Source organism: Cervus canadensis, chromosome 21 (assembly GCF_019320065.1).
Source record: "Cervus canadensis isolate Bull #8, Minnesota chromosome 21, ASM1932006v1, whole genome shotgun sequence".
NCBI lineage: Eukaryota > Metazoa > Chordata > Mammalia > Artiodactyla > Cervidae > Cervus > Cervus canadensis.
In genome coordinates, this window is record NC_057406.1 from 59,139,688 (window position 1) to 59,164,029 (window position 24,342).

At 52.2% G+C, this 24,342-nt stretch overlaps 2 protein-coding genes across 4 annotated transcripts; one reads left to right on the top strand and one right to left on the bottom strand.

Annotated features, from left to right (window-relative positions):
- Window positions 1-130: 130 nt before the first annotated feature.
- TST (thiosulfate sulfurtransferase) lies at window positions 131-7,366 on the bottom strand. Its single transcript, XM_043440554.1, has 3 exons — window positions 7,247-7,366; window positions 5,977-6,592; window positions 131-598 (listed from the first exon to the last, which is right to left on the bottom strand). The coding sequence occupies exons 1-3, from the start codon at window positions 7,340-7,342 to the stop codon at window positions 300-302; spliced, it is 1,011 nt and encodes a 336-aa protein (XP_043296489.1). The 5' UTR covers window positions 7,343-7,366; the 3' UTR covers window positions 131-299.
- Window positions 7,367-7,487: 121 nt separating this feature from the next.
- On the top strand, window positions 7,488-18,915 carry MPST (mercaptopyruvate sulfurtransferase). 3 transcript variants are annotated; one of them, XM_043440553.1, is made up of 3 exons: window positions 7,488-7,621; window positions 14,767-15,388; window positions 18,337-18,915. In XM_043440553.1, the coding sequence occupies exons 2-3, from the start codon at window positions 14,794-14,796 to the stop codon at window positions 18,633-18,635; spliced, it is 894 nt and encodes a 297-aa protein (XP_043296488.1). In that variant the 5' UTR covers window positions 7,488-7,621; window positions 14,767-14,793; the 3' UTR covers window positions 18,636-18,915. The 3 variants fall into 3 exon arrangements, with proteins under 3 accessions (XP_043296488.1, XP_043296487.1, XP_043296486.1); XM_043440552.1 differs by having other exon boundaries at window positions 7,584-7,712; XM_043440551.1 differs by lacking the exon at window positions 7,488-7,621 and adding an exon at window positions 7,748-7,903.
- Window positions 18,916-24,342: the final 5,427 nt, after the last annotated feature.

The following is a 24,342-nucleotide window of genomic DNA, read 5'->3' on the forward strand; positions in this document are numbered from 1 at the left end:
CCAAAACTAAAGTGGTATCCCCAGTGTGGGGGCTGCTGTGACATTTCCTTCCTTGGTAGGTTCTAAGGAATTTGAAAGAGAAGGAAGTACAGGGCAAGGATGGAACCAGGGAGAAAGAGGCACACACAGCTACTTGAAAAGGCCAAGTTTATTCCAGTGTTGTTGGGGAAAGGAGCACTCTACACATTAATTCTAAAAACTTGTCAATTTCCCTGGCTGAGGAGGAAAAGATTAGCTGCAGGCCATGCCGGATCACTCCACCGGCAGGAGTTGTGGGCAAGGGGAGAAGAGGCCACCACTCAGGCCTTCCCACCCTTCCCCTGGGACACCCGGGTCTCCGGGGGGGCCCGATGGAACCACTCAAACCAGGAGCCATCGTAGATGGCCACATCGGGCTTGCCACAGAGGTAAGCGGCCAGGGCAATGTGGCAGGCAGTGACACCCTTCCGGCATGTGGCAATGAGGGGCTTTGCGAGGTCCACCTTCTTGGCCTCGAACATGGCACGGAGCTCCTCCGGGCTCTTTTCAAAGCCATCCTCTGTCAGGAAGTCCATGAAAGGCATGTTGACCGAGCCTTGGATGTGACCTGAGTCCAGTCCTGGGCGAAGGCAGAGGACAGGACAGGGTTAGGAGCAGCACAGGGGGTGGCGGGGAGTGGGCCTGGAGGTCGGAATCAAATGGTTATGAGGATAGAGAGCTTTGCAAACAAAAAATAACGTCCTTGCCTTTCTCAGAGCTCAATTTATTCCAGCCTTAGCTACATCCAGTGCTCATGACCACCACTCCCAACCCCCATCAAATCTACCTAATATAGGTATGTTCTACCTGCTTGAGAGGACAGGGAGGAGTCTCGGCTCTACCATCTACTAACCTTTATCTTGGGCAAATTGCTTCACCTCTCTGAACCTCAGTTTTCTCATCTGTCAAATGGGCTCAGTGTTACATTCCTATAATATAGGGCTGTGGAGAAGAGCAAATGGGATGAGGAATGTAAATGCTATGGGGTGTGCTAATTGCTAAGAACATGGGTGAAGGGGAGACACAGACCATGCTCTCAGGGAGATTACAGTCTAGCAAGGAAGATAGAGTTTAAATATATAACCACGATTCACTAAATATAACGTCGCTCTATTTTACAGATGAGTACACTGCTGCTTGACAAAGTGAAGAGACTAGCCCGAGGCAACACAGCGAGGTGAAGGCAGGGCCAGGACTGTGCCGAGTCCCCTGGTTTTCCTGTCAAGCCCACAGTGTGTAAAGAGCCTGTGATCTGTTATTAGACGGAAGTTCAAATCCCAGCTCTGCCACTTACCGAGGAGTGACCTTAAGCAGAGGAGAGGCCCCACCTCTCTGAGCCTGTGTCCCCATGGGTAACGTGGGAAGGGCTGCTGTCAAGGGTAAAGCACCGACTATCTCAATCGGCTCACTGCCCTCAGGTGCTGCTGCTTCTCCATCAATTTCCCACCTACCGTGGGGGGCAGGTGAGCGTGGGGACCCTGTGGTCCCTTGAGGACCTTCCTAGCAACTCTGAGAGGCTTTGACAGAAGCAGAATGGGGGTTTAGGCTAGCTCCAGGGTCCATTCCAGAAACTTCTCTACACCTAGTCAGGCCCCTCGGCCAAGTCTGGGCTTCAGAATAACCATCATGTGGGGCAAATGGAACTCGGCCATGGCTGAGCTGATGCCACGTGCAAGGCCAAGGCCAAGGCCCAGCCCCCAGCGTGGCCCTGGTCACTCCTCTTCCTCAAGCGCCCCACACTGTGGCAGACTGGAGTGCCCACTGGGAGTGGGGCCTCCTTGTCTCCCACAGCCCCTGCTTAACCCAGACTGTGGGGCAGGACCAGGTGGGCAGCAGCGTGAGAGGCAGATCTGACCAGGGAAACCAGGGCACATCCTGGGGCAGCGTGAAGGCAGCTGTGCCCTGGAGGTCTGAGCCTCAGTTTTCCACCTGAAATGGGGAGCTAACCACACCTATCTCACAGGCTTGTGGGGAAGTCAGCTTCCACAGATAAAAGCCCTTAACAACCTGGGCACCCAGGAGGAGGGCAATCATGCCAAGTGTCCTGTTCTCCTCACCTCAAGGCCAAAGAGAATTTGAAATTCTCTGGGCCATGTTGCTGGCCCAGTCAAGAGTTCCTTTGATTGACTATAGATGTCCTGACTTACTAAATTATACTGATTTATGGGTTGAGTATTCTTGCCTGGGAAATTCCATGGACAGAGGAGCCTAGAGGGCTACAGTAAATGGGGTTGCAAAGAGTCACGACTGGGCGACTAACACTTTATTCCTGTTGTGATTTCATCCTTCTGTCTGGAAATTTTGATCTGAGATCTGATGTGAACTGACCCTACCGATGAGGCACAATTGGTCTGTTGGCTCCAAGGGTGTTCTTTTCCAAGAAACCAACTTAAAATGTCTCAGGGAGCTCCCTGGTAGCCTAGTGATTAGGATTCTGGGCTTTAATTGCTGGGGCCCTGGTCAGGGAACTGAAATCCCATGCAGGCAAAAAAAAAAAAAAAAAAGGTTCCGTACCCAGGTAGTGGGCTGGATGAAGTACATTAAAAAAACACCAGCATTTATTGAGTCCTGAATGCTGTTTCATTTCTTTCCACCCATCCCTGATGAAACAGCTTTATTGTTTTTTTTTTCTAATTACAGAAAAGGCACCTATTCTGAGTAAAAAAAAGTGGTAGTAGGGGTGGAGAGGGTGTTCTGTAGACTCTGGCCCCCACCCTGGGCAAGCCTCAGGAGTTGGAGGCCCTCCCTTTCTGCCAGCCAGTGCTCAGGGCCTGTCGGAGGAATTTAAATGAGCAGAAACTGGCTGCCTGCGTAGGGGGAGGGCTGGGATGAACTTGGTTGGAGAACCTCGGAGACCAGCCAACTAGGGGAAAGGCACTTTGCACCCAGGGGCAAGGACTCCTGCTGTTCCTCCAGGCCCAGCTTCAGCTGCAGGCTTGTGGCTGTCTCCCCAGCCACCAGGCCAAACCTCTGGCATCAGGCACCCAGACAGCTTATCTGAAGAACTTTTCCTCAGTCCGCACACCATACAGATGGGCCTCCTGGCACTCATGGGGGGCCCAGGCTCAGAGAGGTGAGGTAACTCGCCCCATGACACACAGCACAGGTGTGATGTGCACACAGGTGTGTCCAGCATCAAAGCCTGTGCACTCTGACTACCCTGAGCCTTCCTAGAAAGAGCGGCTGAGATGACCTTTCGTGATGACCAGTTCAGAGGTCTGGGACTTGGTGTTCCAGCTTTGGCCAAGAAGATGGAAGTCCAGTTGGCAAGTTAGCATCCCGCAGGTCACTGATAGGTGTGGGCTTTCAAGGCCAGGAAAACCTGAGTAGCTCTATCTTGCTTTCCTCCTAAAGACACCAAGGAAGCCAGCGCAGGCAGCCCCCAGCCCTGCCTGCCGGGAGTCAACTTGGCACCCCCTACCCCATCCTACCCTAGTCCGCAGCCCTGGGAAGACACACAGGCAGAAGTCACATGACCCCATGAAGCAATATGAAGCAACGCTTTGGAGCTATGACCACCCCGTGCTTATTGACACAGCAGTGGCCTTGGGAAATAACCCCATTTTGATCCTGTGACTGGGGTCGAGTCTTGGCCTCAGTGTCTCACTGCAGAAGTTTCTGCTTCCTTTCCCTACCTGCAAAGTGGGACCACTTGGAACCCCCACCTGCCTCCCCTGCTAGGCTGCTGCAGTTGCCCAGGGGAGAATGTATATAAAGGGTCCAGCAAATAACAGTATGCATTAAGGGGTCAATATTCTCCCTCTTGACCCTCATGGACCCCACTTCCTTCCAAGCAGAGAGAAGGAAAAGAGAATAAGGTTTATAAAGATACTGAGCTGGATCAACTCCCAACTCTGTTCTCTCCCATTCCCTAAGGCTCCTCCTATAAGGTCAGTGATGGCGTTCAATAGGAGGGTTGAGAGGTGAAGGGACAAGCCTGAGGCCACACCTAAGTTCCACACAAGAATGCAAACTCAGGTCCGTCTGACTCTCACTTTTCTCCTCTTACAAACAGGACCAAAGGCACTGGGAGCACATAGCTGAGGCCAGGTGGGAGGTTGCTTGCCTGAAATGGGCAGAAAGTGGCTGTGGGGTTTCTAAGGCCCTGCTTCCAGCTCCTCTTGGGGGTCATTCCTTCCAGGGACACCCAGGGCTGCCACCCATATTCCCCTGGGTGTTATATCTGGATGGCTGAGCCCATGGGGTGCCTCCCTGATCCCATGAGCTCAGCAGAGCCTCATGTGCCTAATGTCTTGTACAGGAGGCCAGCAAACCCTCTTAGAGAGGCTTTACAGATAGCCCCAGGCTTTGCACTTTTCTTCATCCTTTTCAAAGTACCTCCAGCCATTGCTGTTTAATAAATACATAGCCAGGTGGGTAGGGCTGGCATTACTCTTTTCATTTTATAAGGGAACACAGGCTGAGCAATGAACTGACTGAGGTCCCAGCATAAAGGAGGAGCAGGATTCAAACTGGGGCCTGTGCTCCTTGGTCTCCAGATGGGAACTGGAGGGGAGAAGCTGGCTACAAGAGAGGAGCCAGGACTTTAGAATCGGGGGCTTGCAGGAGGTCCTACCTGCAGCAGCTGGCTTTTCCCCCTCTCTGAGCCTCAGTTTCCTCATCTCTAAAGTGGGAAAACGGAGGCCGAATCTGGCATTTCTACGCCCTCCTCTCATTTATTCTGTTTGCTTCAGGGCAAGCTGGGGGGATAGCTAGAGAAACAATTCCACCTCTCCTCCCTGCAGTGGCATCTCAAGTGCCAAGGAATGGAAGGTGCCTTGAACCAAGGCCAGGAGGGGGTTGCAGGAGCTGGTGCCAGGAGCTAAACAAACTTGAATCTTCAACTTCAGACCTTCAGAGAACAAGTTGGGCAGGAAAAACACAGTCCTAGAGAAAGCTATGGCAGGGAGGGCAGAGTCCTGTGCCTTCCTGGTTCTGCCTCCAACTACCCAAGTGACCTTGACACACTCCTTCCTCTGTGTACCACAGCCTCTCCTCTGAGCGGAGAGGTGACCTTTCATAGCCTCCAGTTCTAAGAGTGTTGGAATGGCTTTCACAATGCTCTTCACAGAGGCACAGAAAGGAAGAGACTTTTCAACAAGTTAGTCCAAATGTTGCACAGGAGGTGGATTCCACAGAGGTTTCCTGAGGACAGTGCTGCAGCACCCCCAGGCCATCCTGCGCCCTGAGAGCAGTGAGCTCCCGGCCACCGGAGGTGTCCAGGAGGAGGGTGATGGCAAGACCTCTGTGGTCCTGTTAGGAGGTTCTAGAATGCAGTTCTGAGACTCACCCCACCCCAACTTCCACCAGTGTAGAACCCTCCCTCTTTGTCTACAGAAGGGGACTCATGAGCCATATCCTTAGAGATGCCTGGCGAAGGGGCTCCCTGCTGGCCCCAGGAGGTGAGGGTGAGGCAGGACGGTGGTGCATCCTGGTTTGAAACTAGGCAGTACTGGGTTCAACTCTGGACTCTGCCACTGAGCTAAGCAAGCAACCTAAGGAAGGTCAGGGGGTCTGGGAGAGCTGGAAGAGGGAGGGAGTGCTGGGAAATAGCATTGTTCATGTTGCTAAGAATTTCTGAAGAACTCATGGGGTCCTGAGGAGACTTCTGTACAGCGGTATTTGTGTGGCTCATGGATGCTATTGAGCATGTTGGGGAGCTAGTGCGTGGGCATGGATGCAGGTGGATATGTTGTCAGTTACCTCTGCTGATGCCTCTCCACACAGATATTCGGTTGTGCCTTTGCATGTGGCTACGGGAAGGCATGTGTCCATTCCCATGCATCACAGCTGGAAAAACCTTTAGGTTGGGCTCTCCCCTTTCATTTTACAGATGGAAAGACGGAGGCCCTCCTGGGGGCTGCTGAGGGCAAAACCTGGAGAGGGTCCCAGACATCCTACTCCCCATCTCTCCATGAGCATTGCTCCCCAGGGACCATCCCCCCACGGGGCACCTACCTACTGCATCTGGCTCCGGCTGTGTGCCCAGGTATCGCCCTTGGGCCCGTGAATCCACCAGCTGGAACCTCTTTGATTCTAGGTTCTCCAGCACCTGCTCGTAGGTCTTGAGCAGGGAGCGGTTCAGCGTGGCTTTAAAGACGGCTGGCTCTGGGCGTGAGGGCTCAGATGTCACCGGGTGGCCCTCCTTCAGCCAGTTCCGGAAGCCACCATTGAGCACGGACACGGTGCGGTGGCCAAACACACGGAACATCCACCAGACCCGCGGCGCATAGAAGCTGCCCAGGTCGTCACCATCGTACACCACCACATGCGTGTCGTTGCTGATGCCCAGACTGCCCACGTAGTCGGCGAAGCCCGCCTCGCTGGGCAGCATCACCTCGTAGGGCGAGGCCTTGTCCCGACACTCCTCTATGTCAAAGAAGGAGGCGCCGGGCACATGGCGCTCCAGGTATTCCTTGCGGGCCTCGCGGGTGCCCGGCGAGTACCAGGACGCATCCAGCACCCGAAGGCTAGGGCCCAGCTTGCCAGCCCGGACGGACTCCGCCAGCCACCTGGTGGAGACCAGGGCTCGGTAGAGCACCTGCTGAACCATGGTGTCAGCTCTCCGTGGCACCTGGCGCGGGTGGGAACCAGGAAAGAGACCGGCGTGAGGACTGTCCGTGCAGTGGGCTGGGGCCTGGGAGGAGGAGCTTTTCCCCCACTGCACTCCCCCAGGGGTGTCGTGTTTCTGGCAACCCGGCAGGGTTGGGGTGTGCAGTGGGTTAGGTTTGCAGATTCCCTAGGGAAAGCCAGCTTCCGCCGCTCCCTGCGTCCCCCGCCCGCGCAGAAGTGGGTGGAGCGAGAGGGCCGGGGATCGAGGAGCTGGCTGGGAGGGTGTCTGGCCCTAGAAGCTACTATACTCTCCCTCAGGATTCTCCAGGAGCAGCGAAAAGATGTCCAAGATGGGAGGAGAATGCATCTTGGACTTAGAGACCCCTTCCTGGGAGCGTAGGGGAGTGGGCGTATGGGAAAGGGTCCGCTGGATGCCCGCAGTCGCCCTCATCCGCGCCTCTCGCCTCGCAAACCTTCCTGCAGCCTCTCAGCAACCTGGGGTCGCCCGCCTCCTAAATGCCCAAGTCCGGCCCAGCCCGGTGCCCTCTGCTCCAGTTGGGTCCAGGGTTCCCGGGGCACCCCCGCCCCGCTCTCGCCACCGGGACCCTCCCCAGGGTCGCAGGTAGTTTGGCCGGCGGCCCGGGCGCCTACCGCAGCCCCACCCCGCCGCACTCACTCGCCCTCGCCGCCGCCCTGGCGCTTGCCCCTGCCCGCTGGAGAAGTTGGCAGGTTCAAACCCGGAGCCTGCAACTCCCCGGCCGGCCCACACCATCGCGCCGCCGCCCGCGGGGGGGATCGTGCGCCGCCCGCCACTCCGTGCGTCCCCGCCCCGCGCCGCGCCCGCCCCCGGCCAGTCCCCGGGCTCGCTGCGCTGCTCGAACCCGCCGGGACCCGGGGAGGAAGCCGGACCGCAGGGGGCGGCGCGGGGCGCGGCTCGGCGGCGCGGGCGTCCCCCCCCGCGGCCCGGCCAGTGGAAGGCGCCGGCAGCCGAGGCTCCCAGTGGCCCGGGCGGTGGGCTGTGCCGGAGTCTCCTCCCTTTGGCCCGCAGCAGGTTTGTGGCGGGAGGAGGGGACTGCTGAGGGGAGGGGGATCTCTGCTCGAGGTCAATGGCCGAACCCGGAAGCCGAGAGCCCGAGACTCCGGTAACTGCTGAAGCGTGGCTCTTGCTTTTCTTTAGGGGGAGGCCGATCGTCGGTGTGCGCAGCGTGCGGCTCGCCCGAGGGGCCTGAGCGGAGCAAGGGGCCGCAGTCTAGGAGGGAAGACGCACCCCTGCCTTCACCCCAAGGACGGCTGTCCGCGGCTGCTGGGGGGCGGCCCGCTGGGTGGGGTCGGGGTAGGTGGCAGGGGGAGGGGGTTGTCACCTGGTGACAGGGAGGAGGACTAATAAACCCTGACCGAGAGAAGGCCAACTGACCCACAGGCTCCAGGAGGACAAACTGGCAAAGAACTTGCTGGAGTGAAACCAAACTAACATTTGTCAAGGCCTGCTTGCTGAGGCGCTTTACTGGGGACTCCTATGGCTCACTTACTTCCCATAACAACCCTGGGAGTAGGCCAGAAACTTTTTTTTTTTTTCCATTTATTTTTATTAGGTGGAGGCTAATTACTTTACAATATTGTAGTGGTTTTTGTCATACATTGACATGAATCAGCCATGGATTTACATGTATTGCCCATCCCGATCCCCCCTCCCACCTCCCTCTCCACTCAATTCCTCTGGGTCTTCCCAGTGCACCAGGCCCGAGCACTTGTCTCAGGCATCCAGCCTGGGCTGGTGATCTGTTTCACCCTAGATAATATACATGTTTCGATGCTGTTCTCGCGAAACATCCCACCCTCGCCTTCTCCCACAGAGTCTAAAAGTCTGTTCTGTATATCTGTGTCTCTTTTTCTGTTTTGCATATAGGGTTATCGTTACCATCTTTTTAAATTCCATATATATGTGTTAGTATACTGTATTGGTCTTTATCTTTCTGGCTTACTTCACTCTGTATAATGGGCTCCAGTTTCATCCAACTCATTAGAACTGATTCAAATTAATTCTTTTTAATGGCTGAGTAATATTCCATGGTGTATATGTACCACAGCTTCCTTATCCATTCGTCTGCTGATGGGCATCTAGGTTGCTTCCATGTCCTGGCTATTATAAACAGTGCTTCGATGAACATTGGGGTGCATGTGTCTGTTTCAGATCTGGTTTCCTCGGTGTGTATGACCAGAAGTGGGATTGCTGGGTCATATGGAAGTTCTAATTCCAGTTTTTTAAGGAATCTCCACACTGTTCTCCATAGCGGCTGTACTAGTTTGCATTCCCACCAACAGTGTAAGAAGGTTCCCTTTTCTCCACACCCTCTCCAGCATTTATTGCTTGTAGACTTTTGGATAGCAGCCATTCTGACCAGCGTGAGATGGTACCTCATTGTGGTTTTGATTTGCATTTCTCTGATAATGAGTGATGTTGAGCATCTTTTCATGGGTTTGTTAGCCATCTGTATGTCTTCTTTGGAGAAATGTCTGTTTAGTTCTTTGGCTCATTTTTTGATTGGGTCATTTATTTTTCTGGAATTGAGCTGTAGGAGTTGCTTGTGTATTTTTGAGATTAATCCTTTGTCTGTTGCTTTGTTTGCTATTATTTTCTCCCATTCTGAAGGCTGTCTTTTCACCTTGCTTATAGTTTCCTTTGTTGTGCAAAAGCTTTTAAGTTTAATTAGGTCCCATTTGTTTATTTTTGCTTTTATTTCCAATATTCTGGGAGGTGGGTCATAGAGGATCCTGCTGTAATTTATGTCAGAGAGTGTTTTGCCTATGTTCTCCTCTAGGAGTTTTATAGTTTCTGGTCTTGCATTTAGATCTTTAATCCATTTTGAGTTTATTTTTGTGTATGGTGTTAGAAAGTGTTCTAGTTTCATTCTTTTACAAGTGGTTGACCAGTTTTTCCCAGCACCACTTGTTAAAGAGGTTGTCTTTTTTCCATTGTATATCCTTGCCTCCTTTGTCGAAGATAATGTGCCCATAGGTTCATGGATTTATCTCTGGGCTTTCTATTCTGTTCCATTGATCTATATTTCTGTCTTTGTGCCAGTACCATACTGTCTTGATGACTGTGGCTTTGTAGTAGAGCCTGAAGTCAGGCAGGTTGATTCCTCCAGTTCTATTCTTCTTTCTCAAGATTGCTTTGGCTATTCAAGGTTTTTTTGTATTTCCATACAAATTGTAAAATTATTTGTTCTAGTTCTGTGAAAAATACCATTGGTAGCTTGATAGGGATTGCATTGAATCTATCGATTGCTTTGGGTAGTATAGCCATTTTGATAATATTGATTCTTCCAATCCATGAACACGGTATATTTCTCCATCTGTTTGTGTCCTCTTTGATTTCTTTCATCAGTGTTTTATAGTTTTCTATGTATAGGTCTTTTGTTTCTTTAGGTCGATATACTCCTAAGTATTTTATTCTTTTTGTTGCAATGGTGAATGATATTGTTTCCTTAATTTCTCTTTCTGTTTTCTCATTGTTAGTGTATAGGAATGCAAGGGATTTCTGTGTGTTAATTTTATATCCTGCAACTTTACTATATTCATTGATTAGCTCTAGTAATTTTCTGGTAGAGTCTTTAGGGTTTTCTATGTAGAGGATCATGTCATCTGCACACAGCGAGAGTTTCACTTCTTCTTTTCCTATCTGGATTCCTTTTACTTCTTTTCCTGCTCTGATTGCTGTGGCCAAAACTTCCAAAACTATGTTGAATAGTAGTGGTGAGAGTGGGCACCCTTTTCTTGTTCCTGATTTCAGGGGAAATGCTCAGAAACTTCTTTAAAGACTTGGAAAAGAGTTGCCCAGGGGCTCGCGGTAACATTGAGGCCAGGCCATTTGTTAATCCTGAATCTGAAGCCCACGTGGCAGAGGCTGCTTTTGTTTACTTGCTCATCCCTGAAGTTACATATTTAAAAAACAAAAACAAAAAAACTGCCTTTGTCCTTAACCTATTTCATTATAAGTGAATATAATTTAATTTTTAATAATGGCTGTGTTTAACAACCAGTTGGCTTAATTCTTGAAAATCTAACAACTGCTTCTTGCAAGCTATTGGGACACCCCTACCCGCCCTATACTCAGTTTTTTATATGCTATTATGTATGCTTGGAGTGCTTTTCTCATCCCCCTTGGAAAAAAATCTTTTTATGTTGAAACAATGATAGTCTCACGGAAAGTTGCAAAAATTCATACTTTGATAAGCATTTACCCAGGGAATTCTCTGAGCTTTGTGCTTTGCAGTCAAGGGAGAGAGGGGGCCAGAAGTACAAGACCAGGGAAGCCCTTATAGAAGGTCGAGTCTGACTGGACCCTGCTATTCCAGGGCCCATCCCAGATGGCAGCCTGGCGCTTACACCTCCCCTAGCACAGTGTGCACCCGGGAGATAGGCCTGGGGCTGTCCTGTTTGGCTGGGGGTCCTTGACTCCCGGAGCAGCCCCACCTACAGCCATCCATGCGTGCCCAAGCACATCGGAACCTGGTCCACACCCTTCAGTGACACACACGGCCGGCTCTCCCAAAACTTCCTCTACCTCCTACAGTCCTTCATGGGAACTGCCAATCCAGCATAGGGAGTGTGAGTGTGTGTGTGTGTGTGTGTGTGTGTGTGTGTGTGTGTGTGTGGCAGGATGACCTCAGACCTCTGAAGTTCCGATTCTAGACTTGCTGACGATGGATCAGAGGCCACCCATGAGAGTAGCTTTGAAGAAATAATGGGATTTTTATGAAGCTGTCTTTAACGATTATTAAAACCAGCCATGTGCAGGGCATTATGGTGGTGCTTTGATGTTCATTTGGGCTTCCCTCGTGGCTCAGTTGGTAAAGAATCTGCCTCCAATGCGGGAGACCTGGGTTCGATCCCTGGGTCAGGAAGATTCCCTGGAGAAGGAAATGGCAACTCACTCCATTATTATTGCCTAGAGAATTCCATAGACAGAGGAGCCTAATGGCTCAAGTCCATGGGGCCACAAAGAGTCAGACATGACTGAGTGACTAACACTTGATGTCCACTATTTAATTTTCACCATTAAGAGGTGAAGATTGGAAGCTCAATTATAAGAAATGGAAATGGTGCTGGGTGCCTCACATGCCCACCCAGCATACACCTAGTTAAGAGGGGCATGGGACTGGCACTGACTTTGGAGGGGCTCTGGCTCCCAAGTCAGCGTTCTTTCCACTCTAAATAGATCCCTGGGGAAAAAACCAAGGACCCTCAATAATGAGGAGTGAGGAGGGGCTACTGTGGTTCACAATGGGGTCTTCAGGTAGTTCAGTTCAGTTCAGTTCAGTCACTCAGTTGTCTCTGACTCTTTGCAAGGCCTCCCTGTCCATCACCAACTCCCGGAGTTTACCCAAACTCATGTCCATTGAGTCGGTGATGCCATCTAACCATCTCATCCTCTGTCATCCCCTTCTCCTGCCTTCAATCTTTCCCGACATTAGGGTTTTTCAAATGAGTCAGCTCTTCGCATCAGGTGGCCAAAGTATTGGAGTTTCAGTTTCAACATCAGTCCTTCCAATGAAAACCCAGGACTGATTTCCTTTAGGATGGACTGGTTGGATCTCCTTGCAGTCCAAGGGACTCTCAAGAGTCTTCTCCAACACTAGGTACAGGCCTGCCGAATCCCTCAACAATCATAGTGCAGTGTAACCCACAGGCACTGGGATCACCCCTTAGGCAAAGGCTCTGGCAGCCGCACCCTGAAAAAATCAGCTTGGATTTTCCCTTCCCCCCACCTTCACACCTCAGGCTGAGCTAGTGTGCCCCCTCTGCTCCCACTGAACTCCAGACTTTCTACAGTTATGTTGTGTCTCTTTTCTCTCTTCTTGGCAGCACTGGGTCTTCGTTGCTGCACGCAGGTTTTCTCCAGTTGCAGCAAACGGGGGCTATTCTTTGTTGTGCTCAGACTTCTCACTGTGGTGACTTCTCTTGTGGAGCACCATCTCTGGCGCATGCGGGCTTCAAGCGGATGCAGCACTCAGGCTCAGGAGTGTGGCTCGTGGGCTCTAGAGCACAGGCTCAGTAGTTGCGGCACACCGGCTTAGTTGCCCCACAGCATGAGCATGTGGGATTTTCCTAGACCTGGGATTGAACCCGTGTTCCCTGCATCAGCAGGCAGATTCTTAACCACGGGACCACCAGGGAAGTCCTGCAATTACATTCTCTTGAGCAGGCCTGTGGCTGCTAACTCCCAGGGCCTGGTCACATGGGCAGCATGGTTCCTAAAAGCCAGGCTGTACCGAGACTGAGGGAGGGACTGGGCACCAGATATCACACTGTGGACACACGAGGCCCTGGTCATCATTGACCTTCAGGTTGGGAAGCTTTAGCCTCAGAAGTTACAACCCAGTTGTAAATCTTGAGGCTGCCCCTGACCAGCTCTGTGACTAGAGCAAGGCATTTTTACCTCTAACCACCAGTGGTCTTATTCAGAAACAGTCAACGCCACCCAGTGACTGCTGAAGACTGTGTTGCTTAGTACATGGCCTGCAGGGGCACTCCACAAAATGCTCCATTCTCTACCCATCCCCTTCCCCTTCGTGGCAGGGCTGCTTGGAATGGATGCAAGGTTGCACCCTGCACTGGGGGGTACACAGCCAAGGCAGTGGGTGGGGCTGACCTGCAGCTCACACTCCACTCACCCAGCCACGTGCTCTGGTGGAGACTGTGCCTCTGCCTGGCAGAAGGGGCACCTTTCTCTAACCTGCCCAAAGGCACCTAGGGCGTCCACACATTTGGAGCCTGGCCCTGGAAGGCTGTGAGCTGACTTGTCATGGTGGGCTGGTAAACTGCTATACTCAGAACTGCTGGCCTGCAAGGGAGAGAAGAGGGTGGGGAGTGAGGCTCTAATCGCTGTTTCCAGAGAGGAAGAAAGTTAGCCACTCAGTCGTGTCCAACTCTTTGCGATCCCATGGACTGTAGCCCACCAGACTCCTCTGTCTGTGGAATTCTCCAGACAAGCATATTGGAGTGGGTTGACATTTCCTTCTCCAGAGGATCTTCCCCGGGAGATTGAACCCCAGTCTCCTGCATTGCAGGCCAGCAAAGCCCGAGAGGAAACTCAAAGGGTGAAATCAGACTTTGTTGAACTGCCTGGCAGTTGCTGTGAAGCCTGGAAATACCACCACTTCTTTGCTGTTGACCTTGGTCTTTAGTGCACTTCTGTGAACTTCAGTGTCCCCTCCAGGAAACAATGAGAAGAATACCAACCTTCTTGAGGTTACTCATAAATAACTGAGAGCCTATCCTGTGTCCTGCAGTGTTGTAAGGTGTTGTGAGGATTAAAGCACACATGGGGATGAGATGGTTGGATGGCATCACCAACTTGATGGACATAAGTTTGACCAAGCTCTGAGAGTTGGTGATGGATAGGGAAGCATGTTGTGCTGCAGTCCATGGGGTCACAAAGAGTTGGACACCGACAGATGGAGTGAACTGAATTGAAGGAGGATTAATTTACTAATTCCAGTTGCTAGTCCCCTGAGGCTGTTTACGTAAATGTTTCATGAATGGGTGAATTCCACCTGGGATCTTGGTTGATTGCAAGCAAAGCTGAGCTGCACCTTAGGGAGGGGCTAAGACTTTGCCCCTACTTGCCTTAAAGTGCCAGGAGCTTGCGTGCTAAGTCGCTTCAGTCCTGTCCGACTCTGCGACCCTATGTATGGACTGTAGCCCACCAGGCTCCTCTGTCCATGGGATTCTGCAGGCAACAGTACTGGAATAGGTTGCCATGCCCTTCTGCAGAGGATCTTGCCAAAAACCAAGGATAGAATTCAAGTCTCTTATGTCTCCTGCATTGGCAGGTGGGTTCTTTACCACTAGGGCCACCTGGGAAGCCAGCAGGGCCTTCTCCTAATTGGGCTCTCTCCCTATACACCCCGCCTCAAGCAATGGTGAGAGCCATCACCTTGCTCCCTCTAAGGGGTCATGGTCATTCTGCTGATTGCTCTGTGTACATATCCCAGGCTTAGCAGGGCAAGGGAAGGGAGGTTCCCCGTGATCTAAGTCTGTATCTTGGGTTCACCACCGCTGGTTTTCCGCGTTCCCTGGACTTTGCCCTCCCTAGGCTCCACTGCGCCCTCCGGCCCTGGACCCCGCCCTCTGCCCCTGGGCCACTGGCCTCTTCCTTAATATCCTCCTGACCTCCTCCTTGTCGCCCAGGCCTGCAGCCCCACTGTTGCCACCGCCATGGCCTCGAAGCAGCTCTTCCGCGCGCTCGTGTCAGCGCAGTGGGTGGCCGAGGCACTCCGGGCCCCACCGGCCGCGCAGCCCCTGCGGCTGCTCGATGCCTCTTGGTACCTGGCCAAGCTGGGCCGCGACGCGCGCCGCGAGTTCGAGGAGCGCCACATCCCGGGCGCCGCCTTCTTTGACATCGACCAGTGCAGCGACCGCACGTCGCCCTATGACCACATGCTGCCCAGCGCGGCGCAGTTCTCAGAGTACGTGGGCCGCCTGGGCGTGGGCACCGCCACCCACGTGGTGGTCTACGACGCCAGCGATCAGGGCCTCTACGCGGCGCCGCGCGTCTGGTGGATGTTCCGCGTCTTCGGCCACCGCACCGTATCTCTGCTCAACGGTGGCCTCCGCAACTGGCTGCGCCAGGGCCTCCCGCTGAGCTCGGGCAAGAGCTGTCCGGAGCCCGCAGAGTTCCACGCGGTGCTGGACCCGGCCTACATCAAGACGTACGAGGACATCAAGGAGAACATTGAATCCCGGCGCTTCCAGGTGGTGGATGCCCGCGCCGCCGGCCGCTTCCGGGGCACGGAGCCCGAGCCCCGAGACGGTAACCGATGTGCGAAGCGCCCAGGAGTCCCTGGGTCGCGGGGTCAGGCGCGCCCTGAGCACTGCCCTCACCTCACTCTTGCCTTAAAGGGTGGGGTGGTGGGGTGCCAGCTGAGATTCACCCCACAGCGTGGGGGTGCCGGCTGAGATTCAGTTTCTTTTCGTCTCACTGGGCTTTATTCTAAAGTGGAGGCAATAATATTTGCCCCGCCTCCACCCCCAAACTAGTTGGAAACCCAAAATGCCCTGTATAAGTGTGAGAGTTCAAACAGCCCCCTCCCAGTACTATGGATGGGGGTCACTGCCACATGGGAGGAGGGGACAGGCCCAGTTAGGGGAAAGCCCCAAATAGATGGTGCTTGATCAGGTCTACCACCATCTCTGAGGATGATGGAGCCAGGAAAGAGGAGAGAGAAAGTGGAGAGTGAAAGTCGCCAGAGGGGCCAAAGGCTAGCAGAGAGCAGGACTGAGGAGCCTCAAGTAGAGAGATTGCCGCCCCAGATTGGAGCAGAAGCTGAAAAGAGAGGGTGGTTGCTGGCCTTGGTTGGGACAGGGCCTCTCCCACATGGGCTGGGTTCCCCACGGAGTTCAACATCTGGCTGCTTCCTGAGATCTAGGGAGAGGTAGCCATTTTAAGGCTTCACGTCCCCCTCTGTAAGGAGCAGGGTTGGGAAGGGGTCCCCACAAAGCAGGTGGATCAATAACCACTTTGGTGTGAGCTTTTTAATGATCTCACAAGAGGACTTCCCTGGTGGTTGTTTAGCCGGTGAGTCGTGTCTTGACTCTTTTGTGACCCCATGGACTGTAGCCCACCAGGCTTCTCTGTCCCTGGGATTCTTCAGGCAAGAATACTGGAGGGGGGTTGCCGTTTCCTTCTTTCCCTGGTGGTCCAGTGGTTAAAAATCTGCCTTCCAATGCAGGGCACATGGGTTCGATCCCTGATCGGGGAGCTGCAGGGCAACTAAGCCTGAGCCACAACTAGAGAGCCTGTTCTCTGCAACAAGAGAAGCCCCTGTGCTGCATCGACGACCCAGCACAGCCAAAAAAAAAAAAGATCCCTCGAGACGGGTGCTCTTCTCATATAGAAGGGGATGTGGAGCCTTAGAAGGGCCACCTTTTCCCAGATCTCAGGAGGCAGCCAGGCGTTGAACCCCAGTGCAGTACATTTAACTGCACTGAACAACCAGTAATCCCCCAGTCGTTTCTCTCATGTCTGCTTTGAGGGCGCAGGGAACTTGCCACTTCCTCTGGGAAGCTCTCCCTGAATGGATCCCGCTACCCCTGAATCAGGGCTGGCTGGAGCTGCTTTTTCTAGAGCAGCTTGGGCTCAACCTGTCCTAGCACTGTTAGGGTAATCTGAGGGCAAGGACCATCCATGCTCCTAGTGCGTCCTGAAGACTAACCCAGCAGCTGGATGGAGTCTAGAGAGGTTTGGTGAGTTCACAAGGTCCCAACACAGGGAACCCTGCAGAGCTGTGTAGACATGACTGTGGGAAACTGCTGATGGCCAAGCTTTTTTGAACTTAAGTTAGTGGCAGTTTGAGATGGTTCAGCCTAATAGGGATGCCACCTTGAACCTGTGAGACCCTTCAGCTTAGCCCCTGGGTGGGGGTGGGGGAGATGGAGCAATGTAGGGCAGTGAGCCAGAGCCAGGCCTGAGTTCAGAGCCCTCCCCGGCTTGCACTAGCTGTGTGACACCAGGCAGGTCACCTCGTCTCTGAACTGCAGCTTCTGCATGGGTCAAGTCAGGGCAGAACATGGAGCTTAAAGGATGCAGTGAGGGTTAAATGAGAGCATGTGTGTTAAGCACTTAGTTCTGTGTTTGCACATACAGGATGCACTTGAGAAACGGGAAGTGGGATAATTAATGTGTGCTTCCCTGGCTGTGGGTCTTTATAGGGGTGCTTAATGCTTACCTCCATGGTGCTCACTCATTCATAAAATGGAAGATAAGGATAAACGCCCAGCTGGCCTGTTGTCAAGGTAAACGAGCTAATGTGTGTACAGGCTCCACCTAAATCAGTGGAGAATATCAGCGTCCCCATTGTCCCCCCTCCACAGCCTGAGACCTAGCCTGCTTGATGCCCTTTGCCTGGGATGCTCTCAGCTTCTACCACCCAGACCCTTCCACCTGGTTAAATCTTATTCAGCCTTCAGGGCTTCCTCAGAGAAGCTTCCCTGCCCCTCCCCCTCCCAGGCAGTGGATCCTGCTTGGCAGCACAGGCTCTGGGGCCTCTCTGCTCCAACTAGCTTGGGCCACTCTGTTCCGTGTGCCTCAATCTCCTTGTCTTAGAGCAAGGATTAAAGGGGGAAATACAGCTGAGGGGCTCCTAGCACAAAGTAAACCCTCAGTAAGGTCAGCTACAGTGATTCCTGTTACTGTGTATTACTGTTATTTACGATATGTGATATATCTCCATGCCACCCACGAGGGCCTTTTAGTAACACCCATCATCCCTGGAGAAGGAAGTGGCAACCCACTCCAGTATTCTTGCCTGGAGAATCCTATGGACAGAGGAGCCTGGTGGGCTACAGTCCATGGGGTTGCAGAGAGTTGGACGTGACAGAAGCTACTGAGCATGCACACATGCAAAATAACAAGTATGCCAGCATCCATTTACCTAGAACTTCCTCTAATTGTCAGCACAGTCAGTCTTCAGGAAACCTGGGGCAGGAGTGTGGCTTCTGTGGAGTCTGAGTCTTGGGTTCAGATCCCAGGCAGCAATTCACTAGATGTGTGACACTGGACAGCAGCGAACCTCAGCATCTCCTGTAAAACAGATTCCTGTAGACAGTGGCTGCCTGGGTTTCCTGGTGGTGTGGCCTACTGGAGATGATGCTTAGAGAGGGTAGCGGCGTGGCTGCATGGAAGGTTCTCAGGCCCACAGGGGCCATTCCTACCACCCTTGTACAAATGTTTGTTCCCTGCCTCCTGCTCTCCTGTTGCAGGCATCGAGCCCGGCCACATCCCCGGCACTATCAACATCCCCTTCACGGACTTCCTGACCGAGGACGGCCTGGAGAAGAGCCCCGAGGAGATCCGCCGCCTCTTCCAGGACAAGAAGGTGGACCTGTCCCTGCCCCTGGTGGCCACGTGCGGCTCCGGCGTCACAGCCTGCCATGTGGCCCTGGGGGCCTACCTCTGCGGCAAGCCAGATGTACCCATCTACGACGGCTCCTGGGTGGAGTGGTACATGCGTGCCCAACCCGAGGACGTCATCTCCGAGGGCCGGGGGAAGACCCACTGAGGCGTGGCGGGACACAGGAAGCTTGGGCGACACCCAGCCACCAGCGGTACCCAGCCCGGTGGTTCCGACTCTGCTCTGACCAGGACAGTGTTTCTTCCTCCAACTCAGGTGGTACCTGGGGCAACATCCCAGAGGCCAGGAACTCTGTGGACTTGTGGGCTCCCAGTGGAGGCAGCAGAGAAGGAGGCAGCGGGCACAGGGGGAGGGGAGCTGCCCTTGTGGTGCTAAACTGGAGCCCCACTTCCCTTCTGTTGAAGAAATAAAACAATCAAGTGCTAAACCCTTCTGACTGCGGGGCTGCCTCAGCTCTCCTCGGCTCCTGGGCTGACGGCTCCAACATGCCCAGCTTGGGAGCTCCACGGAGCCAGAGCATCTTGAGGATGGTGTCCCTTCTGCCTTCTGAGTGGTGCTGGGGCCCCAGAGGCCTTCCAGTCCCGAGACCGAGTGTCTTCCTGACAGCGGTCTTCTACTTCTTTTGCTACGTGAATGAATGGATGCGTTAGGCACTCAGCAGTGTCTGACTCTCTGCAACCTCATGGACTGTATGTAGCCTGCCAGGCTCCTCTATCCATGGAATCCCCCAGGCAAGAATACTGGAGTAGGTAGCCATTCCCCTCTCCAGGGGATCTTTACTGGGGTCTCCCTTCTGGCTTCTGGGTTATTTAAGGTGAATCTGCTGTGCTATGTCTGGAGTCCCACCCAAAGCTGGCCCCTCACCATGGGTAAGTAATACATCTCAAGACAGATGGTTCCAGAACTTAATAGGAGGCTGTACCACACTGAGGAGGCCCATTCCAGCCCAGCCAGGATGTTTTAGAGAAGGGCAGAGTTTAGTCAAATTAGAGGGGAATCTAGTTCTAGACTCTGAGAGCCACCCTTGGAGCCTTGCCTTTGGGGCTACCTGGGGGTGGGCAATATGAGGGGGTTTGATCCTTTCTGCTCAAGGAGAAAGAACCCTTATCCCCCAGGCTTCTCAAGGGTAAGGAATCTATTCTTCTTCCTCCGTGTTTGTTCTTTGTGCAAGGATGGACATGGGTATCAGAAGGCCCCAGGTGCCCCCTGTTGTAACCTGGGTGACCCCTCCCCGAGGCATCTAACAGCCCCTGAGGCATCTCTTGGTAACAAAGGCCCAGGTGTCAGCCAGTACTGGGGGCACCTCCAGAAGGAAAAAAAAAAGCAGAAGGGGCAGTGACTTACTCAAGCTCACATGATGAACTCACGACACAGCTGGAACCAGATCCAGATTTTCTGACTCTGAATTTACTTTTTTTTTTCACCTCTGACTGAGTCTTCTCTCCCTAGTCCACAGGGATGGTGGGGAACCAATGGGACAGAATCCTGGTTTTCTGAATAAAAGGTCTAAAGTAAGTCCCACCTCTCTGAGCCTCAACTTTCATACTTATAAAATGGGAATAATATGTACTTTCAAAGAAAGGATTTCAGACAAGGACCTGGCCAAGAGCCCAGCCCTGAGCCTTATCTTCATAGCTCAGGGCTTCTCAAATCTTGGGACAACTGACATGTGGGCTGGATAATCTTTCGTTTTAACAGCCATCCTGGGCATCGGAGGATGTTCAGCAGTATTTGTGGCCTCTGCCCATGAGATGCCAGCAGCACCAACCAGTTGTGAGAAAAAGAAATGTCTCCAGATAAGGCCAAATGTCCCTCAAGAGGCAAAAACAACCCTCTAGTTGAGCACCAGTGCTGTAGGAGCAAAGGCCGTACTTGGTGACAGCAGTCAGGACCAATATGGAGGGAACCCCCATCTCCCCATCATAAACCCTTCCCCCTGGGGGCCGAGTTTAACAGTTCAGGAATCTTCCTTTCCAGCTGGTTTCAGACAAACCTCGTTTTCTCTCTTAAAAATGTCCCTGCCTCTTCAAGGAGTTGGGTTTGCTGGCAAACACACATGAGGTCTGATCTGGCTTCCAGTTCCCCTGCCCCATGCAAGGCTGCCTGACCTTGGACACAAGGCTGAGCCCCTTTGAGCCTCAGTTTCTTCATCTTTTGTTGTTGCTGTTAAAATTTTATTTATTTTTGGCTATGCTGGGTCTTCGTTGCTGCACATGTTTTCTCTAGTTGCGGCGCACGGGCTTCTCATCACGGTGGCTTCTCTTCTTATGGAGCACAGGCTTTAGGGCTCGAAGGCTTCAGTAGTTGCAGCTCCAGGGTTCTAGAGTGTGGGCTCAGTAGTTGTGGCACACTTCCCCGACTAGGGATCGAATTGGTGTCTCCTGCACTGGCAGGAAGATTCTTTGCCACCAAGCCACCAGGGAAGCCCCCATCTTTTTCTTTTTAATTGTCTATTTATTTTTGTTGTGAGCCACACGTAGGATCCGTTCTCCCACCAGGGATTGAACCCACACCCCCCTGCATTTGACTTGTGGAGTCTTCACCATTGGACCACCAGGGAAGTCCCAATTTCTTCACTTTCAAAATGAGTGTAATCATACCTTCATTCAGCAACATGGGGATTCAATGAGAGAATCCATAGCAACTGTTTAGGTTGGTGGCAGGCACAGAGTCAATATCGAGTGTTACTGTTATTTTGTAAAAGACTTACTTTATCAGCATGTTGAGTGTCTCCTGTACTTCCAGCATTGTGGGAAGGGAATGCAAGTATGAAAATTATGTTCCAGCCCTGTAAAAGCCTCCCAGCTAGGATGGAGAAACTGGCCCAGTGTATATTTTTAGAGAGAAATGGTGAAATGATCTATTTTACAACAGACTCATTTCACAAGAGCCTTTTGATGAAGGTGAAAGAGGAGAGTGAAAACGCTGGCTTAAAACTCAACATTCAAAAAACTAAGATAATAGCATTTGGGCCCCCCATCACTTCATGGCAAGTAGATGGGAAAACAATGGAAACAGTGACAGACCTTATTTTCTTGGGCTCCTAAATCACTGCAAACAGTGACCACAGCCCTGAAATTAAGACGCGTGCTCTTTGGAAGAAAAACTATGATAAACCTAGACAAGGTGTTAAAAAGCAAAGACACCACTTTGCCGACAAAGGTCCATCTAGTCAAAGCTCTGGTTTTTCCCGTAGTCATGTATGAATGTGAGAGTTGGACCATAAAGAAAGCTGAGCGCCAAAGATTTGATGTTTTTGACCTGTGGTGCTGGAGAAGACTCTTGAGGGTCTCTTGGACAGCAAGGAGATCAAACCAGTCCATCCTAAAGAAAATCAACCCTGAATATTCATTGGAAGGACTGATACTGAAACTGAAGCTCCAGTACTTTGGCCACCTGATGCGAAGAGCCAACTCGTTGGAAAAGACCCTGATGCTAGGAAAGATTGAAGGCAGGAGGAGAAGGGGATGACAGGATGAGATGATTAGATAGCATCACCGAGTTGATGGACATGAATTTGAGCAAACTCCAGGAGACAGTGGAGGACAGAGAAGCTTGGTGTGCTTCAGTCCATGAAGTCACAGTATCAGACATGACTTAGCTACTGAACAATAACATTTCACAAGTGGAAAGACAGGCTCAGGGATGTTGAGTGATTTGCCGAGGGGCACGCGGCTATTTTGAGAGAGGAGCCTAAACAGAGTTAGAATTCTCAGGATAGGAGTGTCTCTGGTGGATTAGGAAAACCTGGGTTGGTTTTCCCAATTTCAGGATGAAGGGGAGAAGGGAGTAGAACTCAGGGTTTGGATACACATGTGGCAAGCTTGTGGAAGGTGCCAAGTATCTTGATCCAGGCTCTGAGTTTTGAGCAAGGAGATTTGGTTAGGCTCCCACCCCCAACCCCAGACCCATCATCCTTCCCTCCCCAATCCCTGCCCACAAGCAAGGAATCCACTAATCTGAGCTGGGGCTTTTTCCTCCTGGAAGGTTCTCCATGGATCTAGAAAAATTCAGAGGTAACCTTCTCGGGGGTGGGAGAAGGGAGACGGAGGTGTGCCTTTATAGATTTCTTGGAGCTGCAGTTGGTTTAACTTTGCAGGAGTTGGCTAGGAAAGACCCAGGGCCTTCTGGAGCCCTGCCTTGGAAGTCTGAACTCCCGGGAATAATTAACTGTTCCCCGCAGGGTCCCGGCCTCTGCCAGCACCCATCCTACCTCACTGCGTGTGTTCCAGGAACTTGTAACATCGTATAACAGGGATGATGAAAGTTTTGTCCACTTGGTAAATATTTGCTGAGCACCCCCCTCTGAGTCAGGGACAATTGGAAGTTTGCATACCTCGTCTCATATGTGCATTGTGCACTCTCTGGCTTGTTGCCTGGAGGGATCATGGCACCAAGGAACCCCAACCCTGCACAGTGGGCTGAATAATGAAGTGATGTGCTGATTCAGTCCTGGCTCTGCTCGAGGCCCCAGAAGGTCTGCTTTCCAGACCCTTCCCAGTTGGGGCCTCAGTCATCTCTTCTGGAAAATGGGAGCAAACTGCCCTGTTGCATACAGGGTGGATGTGGTGTCAGATACGGAAGAACTCCAAATGATCTAAGACATTTTCTATTGTAGGTCATTCCCACTGAAAATAAATAACCCCAGCTATATAAGAAGGATGGAGCTTTATTACCCTTAACATACACAGAATGAGTCATTTGGGAGGAGGTGAAATTTTCAGATTAACTGAAGCTTTATAATTTTTTAAATTAACTTTTATGGGAGTATAGTTGCTTTATAATGTTGTGTTTCTGCCGTACAGTGAGTGAATCAGCTGTATGTGTACATGGTGGTGGTTTAGTCGCTAAATCGTGTCTGACTCTTTGCAACCCCATGGGCTGTAGCCTGCCAGGCTCCTCTGTCTGTGGGATTTCCCAGGCCAGGATACTGGAGTGGGTTGCCATTTCCTTCTCCAATATGTATCCCCTCTTTTTTGGATTTCCTTCCCATTGAAGTCACCACGGAGTACTGAGTAGATTCCCCTGTATTATATAGTAGGTTCTCATTAGTTGTCAATTTTACACATAGTATCAATAGTGTATATATGTCAATCCCAATTCGTCCCACCCTTTCTTTCCCCCTTGGTGTCCACATGTTTGCTCTCTACACCTGAAGCTTTATCATTTTAAGCACCCCCAAATTTAACAGGGGGTGGGACACAGCATTCTGAGGGTACCAGAACTCTCTGTGGCTTTGTTTCATCACTTTACTATGAGCACTGTTTGCCCCTAAACTAAACGGCCCCCAATTGATGTGACTTTCCCGTCCTCGAGTCCTTGCATCTCCAGATCGTCCTTGACCACTGTCCATCCTGGTTAATATCGTGCTCTCCAGAGACTCCATCTGCTTCTAGGTGGGCCCACTCTCCAGATGATGCCAACTATTCTAGGGCTTAAACCACTGGTGAACCAGGGCCTCCGGTAACCCACTGGGGTCCACTGCCTGCAGTCCCCTCCCCCTGCTCCTCTGCCCATGTCCCCTGTCAGAGTGCGTGGCCACCACGCAGGGGTCACCTGTGCCCAGACCTGCCTGGCAGCCAGTTCTCCAGACTTGGCCTCTCGTCCCCATAGCCAATCAACACCCAGGCCCATGATTTCCACCTCTGTACTCACTGCCTTGGTGCAGGTCACCACCCCCACCCCCATGCCAAAGACACACAGATACAACCTGTCCAGTCATTAATTCCAGCACACACCTTCAGGAACAGGCCTTGTACTGGGATCTGGGGCATGGAGGATAAAGACATAAGGGGAAACTGACCTAGTGGAGAGGGGCAGACAGACAGCCAGACCATGACGGGTGTGGCAAGGA